General features: G+C 28.7%; 2 protein-coding genes across 2 annotated transcripts in view; both read right to left on the reverse strand.

Moving 5' to 3' along the window:
• LOC119679182 (SHC-transforming protein 3-like) overlaps positions 1-14,210 on the reverse strand; it is a gene marked incomplete at its 3' end in the record, with an annotated part of 119,324 nt that overhangs the window by 48,154 nt on the left and 56,960 nt on the right. The window lies entirely within an intron of this gene.
• LOC119679181 lies at positions 3,583-6,466 on the reverse strand. Its single transcript, XM_038091387.1, has 2 exons — positions 5,872-6,466; positions 3,583-4,300 (listed from the first exon to the last, which is right to left on the reverse strand). Exons 1-2 carry the CDS (start codon positions 6,407-6,409, stop codon positions 3,642-3,644), a joined length of 1,197 nt encoding a protein of 398 aa, XP_037947315.1. The 5' UTR covers positions 6,410-6,466; the 3' UTR covers positions 3,583-3,641.

A 14,210-nucleotide genomic window follows, 5' to 3' on the forward strand; every position in this document is an offset into this window, starting at 1 on the left:
TTAAAATAAAGTTTTCTAAAGTGGAAAAAAATTAATTATATATTAAATATGTATTCATTAGTTAAGGAGAACATTGAAATTAGTTCTAGCTTAATGTATTTATATATCAGTGCTTTAAATATCATTTGAACTGTTTGAAATTTTAAGCATCTAATTCAAGTTTGAAATTGCTCATATTAGAGAATTTGATTCCATATATTTCGAAAATTATATAAAATTATAAATTATTTATATAAAGCAAAACGAAATTAACATAAAAGCGGAATTGCTATTTGAGTAACTTGAATATCTGCGAGCAGTTCGAATAACTTCGAGTAGTTCGAATATATCGAGCAGCTCGAATGCTTCGAGCGGTTCAAACATTTGCAAAAATTAATTCGAATGCAGTTGGACACTTTAAAGCACTAATCTATAAAAAATAAAATATTTTATTAGCATTTTAATTAAATTAAAAGTTCTAAATCAGTGTTTCTTAAAAAAAAAATGGACTGCATATCGAGAAACTACATAATTTGTTTTCAATGGACAGGTATAATATTTAACGTATAATATTTTGTAAGAATCGGTAACGATATCTTCTCAAAAATTATAACGAAAATACGAAATTTTACAGACCGTTTGTGCAAATGGCGCAGACTGGAAACTGTCCACGAAAAGGTGGTTGAGAAACTATATTCTTAAGAATAATTGTTCTCTCTATAGTGAGATTATATATAATTAATTGCAATCTAATATTTGAAATATAATATGTAAAATAAATTTATATCATATCAATACTAAGAGTTACGCATGCATTTTAGAATTTATTTAAGATACTACATAAATATATTTACATATATATAATACTTACTGTGAGATCAAACGATTTGAGACTTAAAATTTCCAAAAAGTAAAAATTTTGTTTTATTGTGTATTTTAAAAACAAAAAAAAATAGTGCATAAATATTTTATATGGCTTTGTATTTTATAAAAAAAAAAACAATAAACCAATTATTAGTTTTATACGAATTAAAAGTGAAAATAAACACTAGCTTCTCCTTGTTACTAAGCAGAGAAGTTTTTAATTATATTTTTATACAACAAATATTGAACAAATATAAATATTCCGTAAAACTTGCTAAGATAATTTACTATGAAATATATATACATATATAAATATATATGTGTATAAATATATATAGATATATAAATTTATACGTATAAACATATTCTTATATAAAAATATGTGTGTATATTAATATATAAGTATATTAGTGTATGCATATACATAAATAAATTTATATATTTATTATTTCTACATTTATATATAAACTACATGTAAATATTTAATACATTATATGTATGTTTATATAAACATATGTAAATAAATACATATATATTTATATATGTATATATATATAATTAATAGAGATACATATGGATTTTTTAAATAAAATGTGTCAAATCCTATAGCATAAGAAATATTTATTACATACTAAGTATACATATATTTGCACATACTTATTTAAACAAAAATGCAATTAAAATAAATCTCTGTGTCAAATTTTTAGAACCAAATGTATAAAAAAATATGATTGTTTTTTAATATTTATGTTAAATTAGTATAATGCACTTCTTTACCAAAAGTATAAACAGTTTAGCAAAACCCTCTGGAATAACACATTTTTTTACAAAATTCAGTGCTACGAATTAGGTACCCTCACAACTTCTAAGTCCTAATTCCTCCAAAGTACTCCTTGTAAAAAAATAATGTAGGCAAGTATTCAAGCAATTTCTTCTTGCTTGCCACATAGATGAATATCCAAATGGCACCTCAAACAGTTAAATCTCCCTAAACAGTCGCATCTATTCGATCTATTTATATCAGCAATTTATTGACAACTATTGCAATGCGAAACTATTTCTTGTTTCAAGTATAAAAGAGAGGTTTCAATCCCACCCTCTGCTGTAGAATTTTAGGCTACATATCTCTAATACAATTCATTTTACATGAAGCCTCAATTGTTATATCCCAGAAAGAAAAGAGATTCCATAAGGTAACAAAAACTTTATTGATCCAACTAACGTCAGAATGTAGTCATGTAACAAATATATTATTATCCCGTACAAGCCCACTTACATTGCATGTATTAATTTTTTCCACAAAAGTAGTTCCAATTCAGGGTTTGAGTTACTAAGGTAACTACGTTTCGGTACCTATATTTAATCTCTCATATTTTTCAAAATTTTTACTCTATATCTCACTGTCGCATCATCGTTAATCACACTTCATTCTTCGTGTTTGCTCGTTTTACGGAACCGTTAGAGCAAACAACGGTTACAACAAAAGAAATCCGAGTATATACATTTTATTGAGGTGGTGACATAGTTATGTAGTTATGTTGGGTCCATTTATCTAATTAATTAATGTTAGGTCCAATTATTATCTAATTAACCAGCGTTATATTCCCATTAGCAGTGTTCAGCACTCTTTCTGGTTGCTTGCTGCATAGACTACAAAATGAGATAGTTAAATTAATATTGATCAAAATACAGAAGACTCTAAAAATATCTACCGGTCATTCTATTGAGGTGTTGACGTTACTATGTTTTGGTGCATTGCAATATTGTCTCCTTTTTATTGCAGTTTTTATTCCATTTATTAGAATTAAATATCCGCTAACAGTGTTCAGTACCTCTTTCAAAAGCTAACGTTAATTTCTGGGTCCAAGCAACGATTCTATATCAGACATTCATGTGGATATGGACCAAAACATGGAAAGTTCGGAGTAGGAATATAGAGTTCGGTAATTGATAACTTTTAAAGCCTATTTACAGTATTCTACTACAATTTGAATTTTCCCAATTCTTAGGTAGCGTGCTTGGTTGAACTTCATGTTGTCACCTTAAAAGTTTGAAGGAACAGGTGATTAACAGTTAATAGTTGATGTCAAGGTGTGATTTCGGAAGAGATTGAAATTAATTATTTAAAATTCTATCTTATTTTTACAACTATTTATAAACTGTTAATATTTGCTTGAGGGATGCCGATATTCAACTAGGAACGTTGCGCCATTAGTAATGAACAAAAAAATTTGTCTGTTTATAAATTTTTTTTTTATAATTTATGTTTTTAGTTAATATTCGATTTAATTTAATAAAAAAATTCGATTCAAGTTTAATTATACTTAATAATGTTTTTCTTTTCGGAATCTCCAGATTTGTTATCAGAGAATGTTGGTTTTAATTTATTTGTTGCTTTAAATAAGACCTTTTGACTTAATTTTGATAAGACCCTACACTAGACAAATGTTTATCTCCAATCCAATCAGTTATGAATCATTTTAGTTTAATATATACTATACATAATTATTAAAATACCCCTGTATCTGTCTGTTCCATAAGGAAGCTTTCGTTATTGACTTAATTTTAATAAAAGACTACACCGGACAAGTCTTTATTTCAAATTAATCTATTGGTAATGAATCATTCTAATTTACCATATAATCTATATATTTATAATATCCTATAATACCAGTAAAATAGATACCTTTATTAGTTTAGAAGTTTTTTTAAATAATACAATCAATACAAAACTATATATTTAATGAATTTCAAAAATTATGTACTTATTTTTATTAAGGAGAAAAAAATAAAAAAAATTAGAGCAACATATCGGTGACATCGTCCAAGTTGGGTACTTTGTTGACCACTTTCTTCAAATCTGCATAGGAACAACAAACTAAAGATTTTCTATTTCTTTTGTTGGCATCCGATAACCAAGTTATTTTCTCACATTCACTCTGACAAATTGCAGTTTCATGTTCCCTATTGATGTTACCCTCGATAAGATCATTGTAAACTCCAAAAGCAGTTGCACGATTTTGATATTTAACCACGAACCAAATAAGTTCGGGCATTGGGAAACGTTGGTGTGACCGTAAATATATTTTTAATTTGTGACCATTCTTTCCATTTATGAAATTAACACCATGACTACCGACATATAAATCAATGTTTATACCCTCACTCAGATGTCGTATATCTTGCTTGAGAGAATCAAGTGCATCTAATTTCTCCGGTCCAATATAATAATTCCAACTTAATTTCTTTACAGCTTGAAATTGACTACTGCTCAGTAGTGATTCATCTATAAAGTGCTGTATGCCCATTGGTGGCGGTGATGTGTTTAAGTGAGTACGTATATTTTCATAGATTTCATCAAAATTTAAACTTCGTAGAAGTTCAATTTTGTAACGTCCATCTGGGTGCTGATTAGTGACGAGATAATTTTTATCTAATTTTTGTAGGATATTGGAACCTGTAAGAGATATTTATTTATTTTTCTTTTAGTATTGGTTTTTTTAAATTTAATTAATATATATTAATATAAGAATCCCATTTTGTTAAAATCATTTTTAACTACTGTAGCTTTCAATTGGGAGTTCAAGTAAATCTCCTCATTTTTACAAGGATATTGCGAAATTGGTACTGAAAGATAAATAGATATGTATAAGGAGAATACATATATGGAAAGAATAAGTATTATAAACTCAGTTCTTCCCTGTCTTCAGAGTTTTAATCTTATTTTGGATCAATAAGATTAAGCTACTAATCAGCTAAGTCTTTGGTAGTAAAGGTATACTTTACTGTGTACAGTGTAGGATTGTATTGTAGTATGTAATATAGTATAGTATATTTTATAAATAAATAGTGAAATGTATGTAGCATTCCAATATTTATGTGGATGATATCCAACTCTCAAACAATTCAAAATTATGAACTGAACATAGGTAAAGTAGTATTCGAACAAGTTCAGTGAATATAGTAAAAGATATGGTGTCTAAATTCAAATTTGATATATAAACTATTACAAATCTTGGTGGTAACAGGCTTACTTCCCAGAGTTATGTTGATAATGTCTATTAAGATTTTTTAGAAACGTGTTGCATTTTTCAACTTAGAAAAACAAGCGAAGTAAATGGGTCTTGTGGTAAATGAAGAAACACTATTGATAATAGATGTTACTTCGGGCTAAGTAGGCAATTGAGAAATAAAGCACTCTCTCGGCAAACAGAAATCACACTCAACAAATCGCTTATCATGCCTGTCTTGTTATATCGCAGACGATTGGACAATTATGAAAAGGGATTAGAAGCATTTCTTCGGAAGATCTATGGTCCCTTACGGAAAGCGACGAGTATCAAATTAGATGGAACGATGAGCAGTATAAGCTATACCGCGATATTGACATAGTTAAACGCATAAAAATTAAGCGGCAGCGCTGGATTTTTCATGTCGTGCGAATGGAAGAAAGTACTTCGGTCTGAAAGGCATATGATTCGGTACCAGCAGGTAAAAAACGCGGTAGAAGACGTCCACATCTTCAGTGGAAGGATCACTGGACCAATGACTTGGGGGCGCTCGATACTACCAACTGGCGACAGCACGTAACTAACCTAGCTGGCTGTAGAAGGCTACTCGACGCGGCCAAGCATGACCCAGGTCTGTAATGGCCAACTAAGTAAGTATTGCATTTATGTGTTTTTATGTTGTAAGTTGAGAACTAAAATCGTTTCTACATAAGTCACATTTTCCATTAAAAAAATGTTTACTTTTTAGTGAAATTGCTGCCTTAGTGATATTTAGTTGTCATTTGAAGCGCTGATTTTCTGGACCTTTTGATACTATTTTAATTAGTTGCATATCTGATATTTTCCATTGTTTGTTATAGGTGGTCTTATTACTTTAATGACTTACACCGCGACAATATTGATTGGGTAACAAATTTTTAACTGTATTCCAAATACAAATCTTAAATTAAAAAATTCTTAAAAATTTGTATGTGATGGTATCTTCCAAATTTTTCAAATAATACATTTATATATTTACCTGTTTTTCCCATTTTGACATGTGCAAATATGGTACGTGCCTCATTCATGTCATAACAAGCAGAGCCCAAAACATATGTTAATTTCTCATTTGGATCAACATAACCAAAATTCACGGAAGTCCATTTTTCATTTGTACATCCTTCAACGGGTATTAGAACTTCCTCAATAACACGTAAATCACACGAATACATTTTAATACTCATTTCCTGTTCAGGATTAGCCACAACACTGAAATTACCGGTTTCGCCATTACATTTGACATTGAGGACTTCTTTTTTCATAAAATTTCGCAAATAATTTGGTCCACAAGAGAACATCACCTCTTCATTATTTTTTATATTCATTTCGATTTGTTGAACTTTTTCATTGTATGTAGTCGGATAGAGTTCTCCATTTTGTTGGAAGACCAAAGGTACTTGCACCAAAAACATATGGCTTGAGGTGAGTGGAATTTTGCATTCACTGTTGATTCCATTGATATTAGCAAAAGATATGGTTAGCAACAGAGCTAACGACAGAAATCTCCAGACCATCATGTTGAAACGTCTTTTCGCAATGAGCTTCACTGACAGAATGCAATCAATGCCTGAGAGTGATAGCTTTAAAAATCCAAAACTTTTTTTTATAATAAATTTTGAATATTTTTTAATTATTTATTATCGTATCAATATTTCTTATTAAGGTTTTTTTTATAATAGAATTTATTTGTTTATATTTTAAATATGCAAACTTGCGACCTCTGTACTGATAATACTCAGATCTGAGTCAAATACAAGTATAATCGGTCTAAATGACGTACTGCTTTTTTCGCTGTTGTAATGTATGCATTCTACGAATTCGTACTGCTAAAGATTCCCACTGTTTTTTGAAGAATTCTTGAAAATGAAATAAATTTGGAATTCTTAAGAAAGAGTTTCGGATCAGAGAATATTTTAAAGATTTACAAACTGTTGATAAGAATTTTGGGGATGTAATATGAATTATATTTACAATTATATTATTTTACATTATATATAATATCTTCGTCTTCGATCTGAAAAAATCAAGGACTTCCCCCACTATTTTCAAGGAATTTTTTAGTGATTAGGTTTAACTGGTCTGTAGTTTCTACAAAAAATAAAAATATGCTTTTTTATAAATTGAAATGTTTGATGGAACCAAATTATAATATTCAATAAATTAAAGGCAAAATGTATATTTAAATACGTGTCATGCGGTAAAGCTCATTGATAAACTATTTCTGTCGCTAAAATCAATAGATTGATAGATGGAACTAAGGTATAGTATTCAACCAAGGTAAACGTATCCTTAATCACATGTCATGCGGTACATGTCAAAGCTCATGGATAACTTATTTTTGTCACTACAAACACTAGATTTTCCTAAATTTGTTGTCCTCAACCAAATCTCTCTATCGTTTTCCATTTAATGCCTTCTTTTTTCAATCTTGTATTCCGTTTATATGCGTTTATAACTCAATGTATACTGCATCAAATCAAATTTCAAATAAAATTTTCAGAGCGCTCCCTCTTTCTCCAATTAGCACTTAAACAAAAGCCTATTTCGGTGCTCTATCGACAGGGCATGGGTTTGTCCTTTATTAATCTTTTTAACTGAGCGGTGTATCGAATTAGAAATGTGATATTTACCTGTTGTAGAGCTCCATATATATTTTTTATGCTTTCCAGTTACCAATTACAAGAACTTATTTGTAGTCGTATGACTAGGTATCGATACTTTCAGGAATCTTCTTATATCTCCATATATATATATATGGATATCTTCTTATATCTTATATATCCATTAGTTATTGAGTTACAGTGACGCTAATTTAAGTAAATACAAACTAATAGGTAATGTCAGGTGTTGATTAAACACTGTTTTTTATAAAGGCAACACTGTACAAGTTTAGCCATGCTTTGCGATATGACGACGTTATACCAATGGAATCAACAATTTGTTGGTATTTTGTCGTGTTTAAACGGTTATACAGACATAGATGATGCAGAATCGTGTTGTGTCAAAATTCGGTAGTTATTCCAAAAAACATCAAAAAACTTTGTACTACATAAGATTTTTTTTTATTAAATTTTGTAAATATTTTTAATATTATTCCGATTATTGTGAATGCCATAAAGTTCATGGAGAAAGCTGAATATTGAGAAATAAAATAAAAATAAAAAATTTTATTTGCTTTGCGAGTCAAATGTCTAATAAAACAATTTATATTAAAATTTTTTGTGCTGTGTGAACACGATGATTGTTAAAACAAAATTTTAAAAGAATTTGAAAGATTTATGCCGTTAATATATTTAATGATTTCTTAATTCTATTTATTTTCCATTTTGTTTTAAAATTATAATTAAATATTTATTTTGTTTATGAAATTATTAATTTATGCGATTCTGGCTTTTAATTAAATTTCAACTAATATAAAATTTGGCAGCTCTAAGCCGCCGACAGAATCGAGTCTCGAAATATATTTAGTAATAAAAATGACATTTCAATCAGCTGAGCGCTTTATTTGTGTATTGTTTGTTTGTTTTCTCTTTCATTGCATTGGAATTATTTGCAAACAATTATATTATAATTTTATTATGAGAGTTTGCTGACTAGTTCATTTTTAGTTATTAACATTGATTGCGATTAAAACTGATAGTAAGTGGTGTTAATAATAATCCATTTCTGCTTAAAAAATAATGCGCAAAAACCAAGATGTGCTGAAAATAACTGTAAAAAGAAATTAAACTGAAAATCATAGAAAAGGAAACAGTAATTTAGCGCTTCCTGAAAATAATAAAATTAAATTCATTAGTGTTCAAATAATATTCGGTGATATTGTTGAGTGCTCAGAATATAGATCTACATATGGTTAATTATTTTTAAGTCATTTTAAGTTGTTAACATAATAAGATATTTGCTCTTAATTATTTATAAGCCTAAGTGGAAGCCGTTTAAGTGCTGCGGGGGCAGTGACTTCAATACTCTCTTAACTTGGCAAGAAATTAACACAAATGACGGTGTTTTAATAATTTTTGCCTGTTGCGCTTAAAGTGGTGTTTTTTTTTCGTATAATAAGTGATATAATGTCGATAAATTCAATAATATCGCGTCTGTCGTATCGCCGACATTTGAATGATGATGACAACAATCAACGTGGTGGTAACGGTAATCAGCAACATCGTCGTATTGGATATCAAGGAATCGCCGGATCAAGTAAGTTACTTTATTTTTATTGTTTTGTTTTATGTAATATCTCTCTTTATAAATTAAAAGTTAAAGATATTTAATAATATAAACCGGAAAACGTAGAAGCAAATGAAACACAACTTAATCTTCAATTTCTTCTAATTGGAAAATTAAATTCTAAATTGAATTTTATTTAGAGGAACAGTGTTCCAAAACGATATAATTTAAAAACAATATTTTGAATTATTATTATTGGTAGGTTCTACCTGTATAGCACGTTCACATTGTGTGATTAAGACCATGTGCGAGTTCGAGTAAATTGAGGAAAATAGTAAATTATGTCGGTATGACAGCGAATGTTGGTATTTACTAGAATTTCGAGTAGAGTAAATTAGATAAATATGAGGTAAATTAGGTGTTTAATAAATAAGATGTTTAAAATAAATAAATAACTTTGAAAACTTTTAACCAAAAATAATAAATAAGTGCAAAAAATAAATATTTGCATAAGTGCAGTGTAAAAAATCCTTAGGAAATTTCAATTTACTTTACTTCAATTTACTTGAACTCGCACACGGCCTAAAGTATTTAATTACAATTTTGTACAAAAAAAAATTATAATATAAATTTAATATATAGTTTTATAACAATAATTTAACAAATTTTAGTTATTATTATGTATAAAACTTTTATTAAAGAAATTTAATAAAAACTTATTCACTTCGGCATATTCAATATTTGTTTTGAATAGATTTTTACATTTCTCTTCCAATTCTAAGATGTTCTTCTTCTAAGTTCGTTACGAAATCTACGATATTAGGTCATTTATAGAGTTGCACAGAAAAATAATCATTATTTCTAATGAGATTAAAAATTAATCTCGTCCAAAAGGAGATTAACTTTTGTATGGGAAATCTGAGATTATACAACAGGATAAGTACTTTAATTTCGATTATTGCTCTACTTTTAATCTCACAATGTAAACGCCGTTTCTCTGTTTCATTTCATTTTTCTTATCTAACAGAGTTGGAGCGGAGCACTGTGACCGTAGTTGTACAATTAATTTTTTGGTGATTTTTGAATTTAAGATATACCCTGTAAACGTTTTCTCGTGTAATGCCATTGTGAGTAGTAAAGAAGAAGGTACAAGCCGGGCTTTCTTTGTAGTCTGGTATAATGAACTATCATATAGTATATATTTTGACTAATTTATCTCTGTTTTCTGAGCTGTGTTAAAAACTTAAAAAAAGTGCTATTAAAATGTTCTTTTAGAATTTTAAATGTGAATAGCTTTTAATTGTTGAAACATTATTTCATATATGATATATTGGTTAGTAGGCAATTTTAATTACCGATAGTATAAAACAAGAAGAATGCGTTATTATTATATAAAAATAATTGTCAAAATATTCATTCCACTAAAACTTCATATTTAATTATTTTTATGATAAAGTTCATATGGACTAGTTTGCATTGCACTTCCATGGGGGTTAAACTGTTAACCCCCCTTTTACTCATCTTTTAATCCCCTTTAGGTAATCGCTACATTATATTACATCTCTACTATATGTGTATATATGTATCTAAATGTGCATATGTATCTACAGAATGTAATTAATTTTATGGCATTATTATATACTTTTTTAATAAATCATAATTTATTTTCCCAACACTTCGAGTAGACAGAACAGTTGAAGGCAGATAACTTTATCATTCTGAGATTATTGATATCATAATTTTATTATAACAACTTTTTAATAACAATATTTTAGTGGAAAAAGATTATTTTAATAATTATTTGTACTCATACTCTATTTAAAGAATCATTATCATAATTATTTTATTCCCCGATGATTCATATGTTAAAAATTTAAAATCTCAACGTAAACTGCATACTTATTACTATATTATTTTATGGTATATTAGGTTTTTAAAATGTTATTATATTACGAATCGAAAACGTTGTGAAGTATAGTAAATCCAGATCCTTAAATTGTTTAATTCTATGAAACATATAAATTATATATATTAATATTAATATAACTTTATAACTTATTACTTTCAACTTAAGGCACTGTTGCCATAAAAATCTGAAAATTATAAAGAATCTGGCCTTTGCACCACTTGAATGCGATCTATTAATGCAGACTGACTGTTTGGATTATTAAAGAAAGCTCTGGCAGATTGGTTGGAAAGTTCTTATGCATCCACCTTATACTCCAGACCTGGCATTAAGTGATTATCATATATTTCTGTTCAGAGCAAACACTTTGTCTAGTGACAAAATCGCTTCAAGAGAGGCTTATGAAAATCGATTGTCTCAATTTTTTGCTAATAGGGACGAGAACTTTTATGAGAGAGGCATAATGAAATTACCTTCAAAATGGCAACAAGTTTTCGAACAGAACGGGGCATATGCGACCTAATTCGAATGATTGTTACTATGGTAAATAAGCCTGTAATTTCATGCAAAAATAATGGATTTTATTTTACCTACACGTAATTTATAGAGCAGTCTTATAGTGACTACTAGCAGAAAGATTTACTTTTATTAATTTTGAATACTATGTTTTCCTTTAACATGTGTCCAATTAAAAAGAAACTTTAAAATATGTCTCTTAATCTACTGATTGGATACATTTCTTGATCGAACACATCTCTTGACGGAGGTGTTTAATCATAAGCTGTTAAGTTGTGCCATATAATGATAAATCCAAAATTTGGTTTTAGGAAAATCATCCATCCAAGAGAGGTGTCTGTTCAATACGATTGTTAGTTCAACAGCGATATTGATTAGAGGTGCTTTTAACCTGTTTTAATTTGTTTTATTTATGTATATGAAATGTAGGTTGTAAAATTCAGAATTTATCATTCTTCTTCCGACTTAGTCGCTAATTTGAGGAGTGCTATAGTATCTCAATGGTATCTCAAGTCGCTTTGACCTTCTTCGCACTACATTGTTATATGTGCTACAAAATAGCGTAAACATAATAAATTTTACTTCCTGAATATTCATTGTCTGGTTCAGAATACAGTATTCTCTTAAATCTGTGGTTCCCAACCTTTTTTTTTTTGGCGAAGGATCACTATAATATTTTTGTTTTTAGTAGAGACCACAAACTTGAGGAATAATAAACTATATGATTATTTTAATATACTTTATACATCTCTGGTATAATGTATATTGAATTGCATAAGTGCATAGGTACATTATATAGGCTATAAAATAGGTTTATAATTACTTGAAAATTTATTGTGCTTATTTTCTAATAAGTGAGGTCTTGGTGGACAAACTACAATCTATGTATCCATGCCCAATAAATTTGATTTACGATCTATATTGAACCATTTCGAGGACTACCGGTTGGGAACTACTGCCTTAAATGATTATTATGATTACGATTAAGGAATCATTTTGAATTTCACGATTCAGTATTCCTTTAAAGGAATATAATGATTCTGGAACTAATACGTATGTTGCAACTGATTTTTGATATATCATATCGTCTTCATGTCCTTGAATATTTTTTAAAAACTCATGTTCATTAGATAAAGCCTCTAACAGATAATTTTTAGTATTGTATTAATGTAATTATTTTAATGACAATTGCAATTTCCTTAATTAATTTTGTTGATAAAAATCTAGAGTGCGCATTTATTTTTCTAAATTCATTTTAATAGTTATTTTTTATATTTTCGTAAACATGGCGTATAAAAAAAATATTATTTTTGTTTACTTTCGCCGTTGAAACTGCATTAAAACAATCGAGTGAAATTGTTGAAGAGGACACACCTACCTTAAGTGAAAATGGAAAAAGCATATTCGCGGTTTTACACACGGTCATGAAATTAAAAAGTGCTTAAAAGTGATTTAATATTTATTAAATTTATATAGATTATCTGTTTGAAATTCCAAAACACTAACTGCGGTCTCATCGATTTTTAAAATAACACTTTTCAACAATAGTTGAAGAGGAGACTCTCATTACATATTTTCAAAAGCTGTGGAAGAAAATCATTAAACCAGCTACTCACACTCCGAAAAACAAATAAAACTTCATATTTCGTGTGATAACTAGAGTAAATGGATGAAAAGTACTTCCATTAGCAAGAACAAATCATGCAATTTATAATAACACCAAGGTACAAAATGAGGCATGCACCCAACTCATATCCACTCCTTTGACCCACTTTTGTCGTGTATCGTTGTGTACGATTTTGCAGGCATAAAGCAAAATATTAAACTTAAAATGCTATAATAATTTGGATAATACAAATTAAATTTTACTGCTACTGCGGTTTTAAATGACATATAGAATCGCTCAACCTGAGCACTGGAAGCTCATCATGTCTGTATGGCTTTTCATCAGTAATCCTCTTTCAGTTGACCGCTGAGCTGATATATGTGTTGCGGAAATGTTAATTATCATTTGTCATGGAAATTGTATATGGAAACCTGTAACCTTTGTGGTTAGTGTTTCTGCTTTAAGTGTAATTAAAGTGCGCTATTAAATCAAGGACGAGCAAGTATAGTAAGATATATAGGTATGTAGTTATTATTGAGAATAAAGCAGTCGATTAAAGTAGGTATGATGATGAGAAAGCCAATTATTTCGCTCACACGCTTGGATTTAACTTTATCCAATGCGGTGAAAATCATGATACTTGATAATGAAGTCCACTACGAAAATATTTCAAGTACATACTGTATATTTGAGTGCAAATTTATATAAAATATTCTGGGTTATAATGGTAAAGTATAAATGAGCCAGTATTACATATAACCCATGAACTATAAGTTCAACAAATTACAAAAAAAAATATATTATTAAAAAAATAAATTATTATCACAATTATTACTATACCGGCGATCCTAAACATTCGAACTATTGGAACTTTGAATTACGGTACTTACGGTACCATTGTAGAAATTTTATCAAGCTTCTCTAATAGTAATTAGTTAATTCAGTTAACTGTGTACAGCTCTGCAAATTTCTTAAAGTAAAAATGTTCTATGGATCACCTTTTTGTAGGAGTTACCTAAGAGTGTTATCATCCAACTAATATGGGTTCCTAGACATACGAATATCTCGGACAATGGTAGGGCTGACGAGCTTGCCAAGACTGGCACTCTTCTCTTACATATTC

Source organism: Teleopsis dalmanni, chromosome 2 (assembly GCF_002237135.1).
Source record: "Teleopsis dalmanni isolate 2A chromosome 2, ASM223713v2, whole genome shotgun sequence".
Lineage (NCBI taxonomy): Eukaryota > Metazoa > Arthropoda > Insecta > Diptera > Diopsidae > Teleopsis > Teleopsis dalmanni.

Bases quoted from the DNA above. Each gene is read 5' to 3' on its own strand.
- LOC119679181 (XM_038091387.1), bottom strand. From the start codon at position 6,409: ATGATGGTCTGGAGATTTCTGTCGTTAGCTCTGTTGCTAACCATATCT. The intron at 4,301-5,871 runs GTAAATATATAA...TATCTCTTACAG, and splicing joins TGTCAAAATGGGAAAAACAG to GTTCCAATATCCTACAAAAA.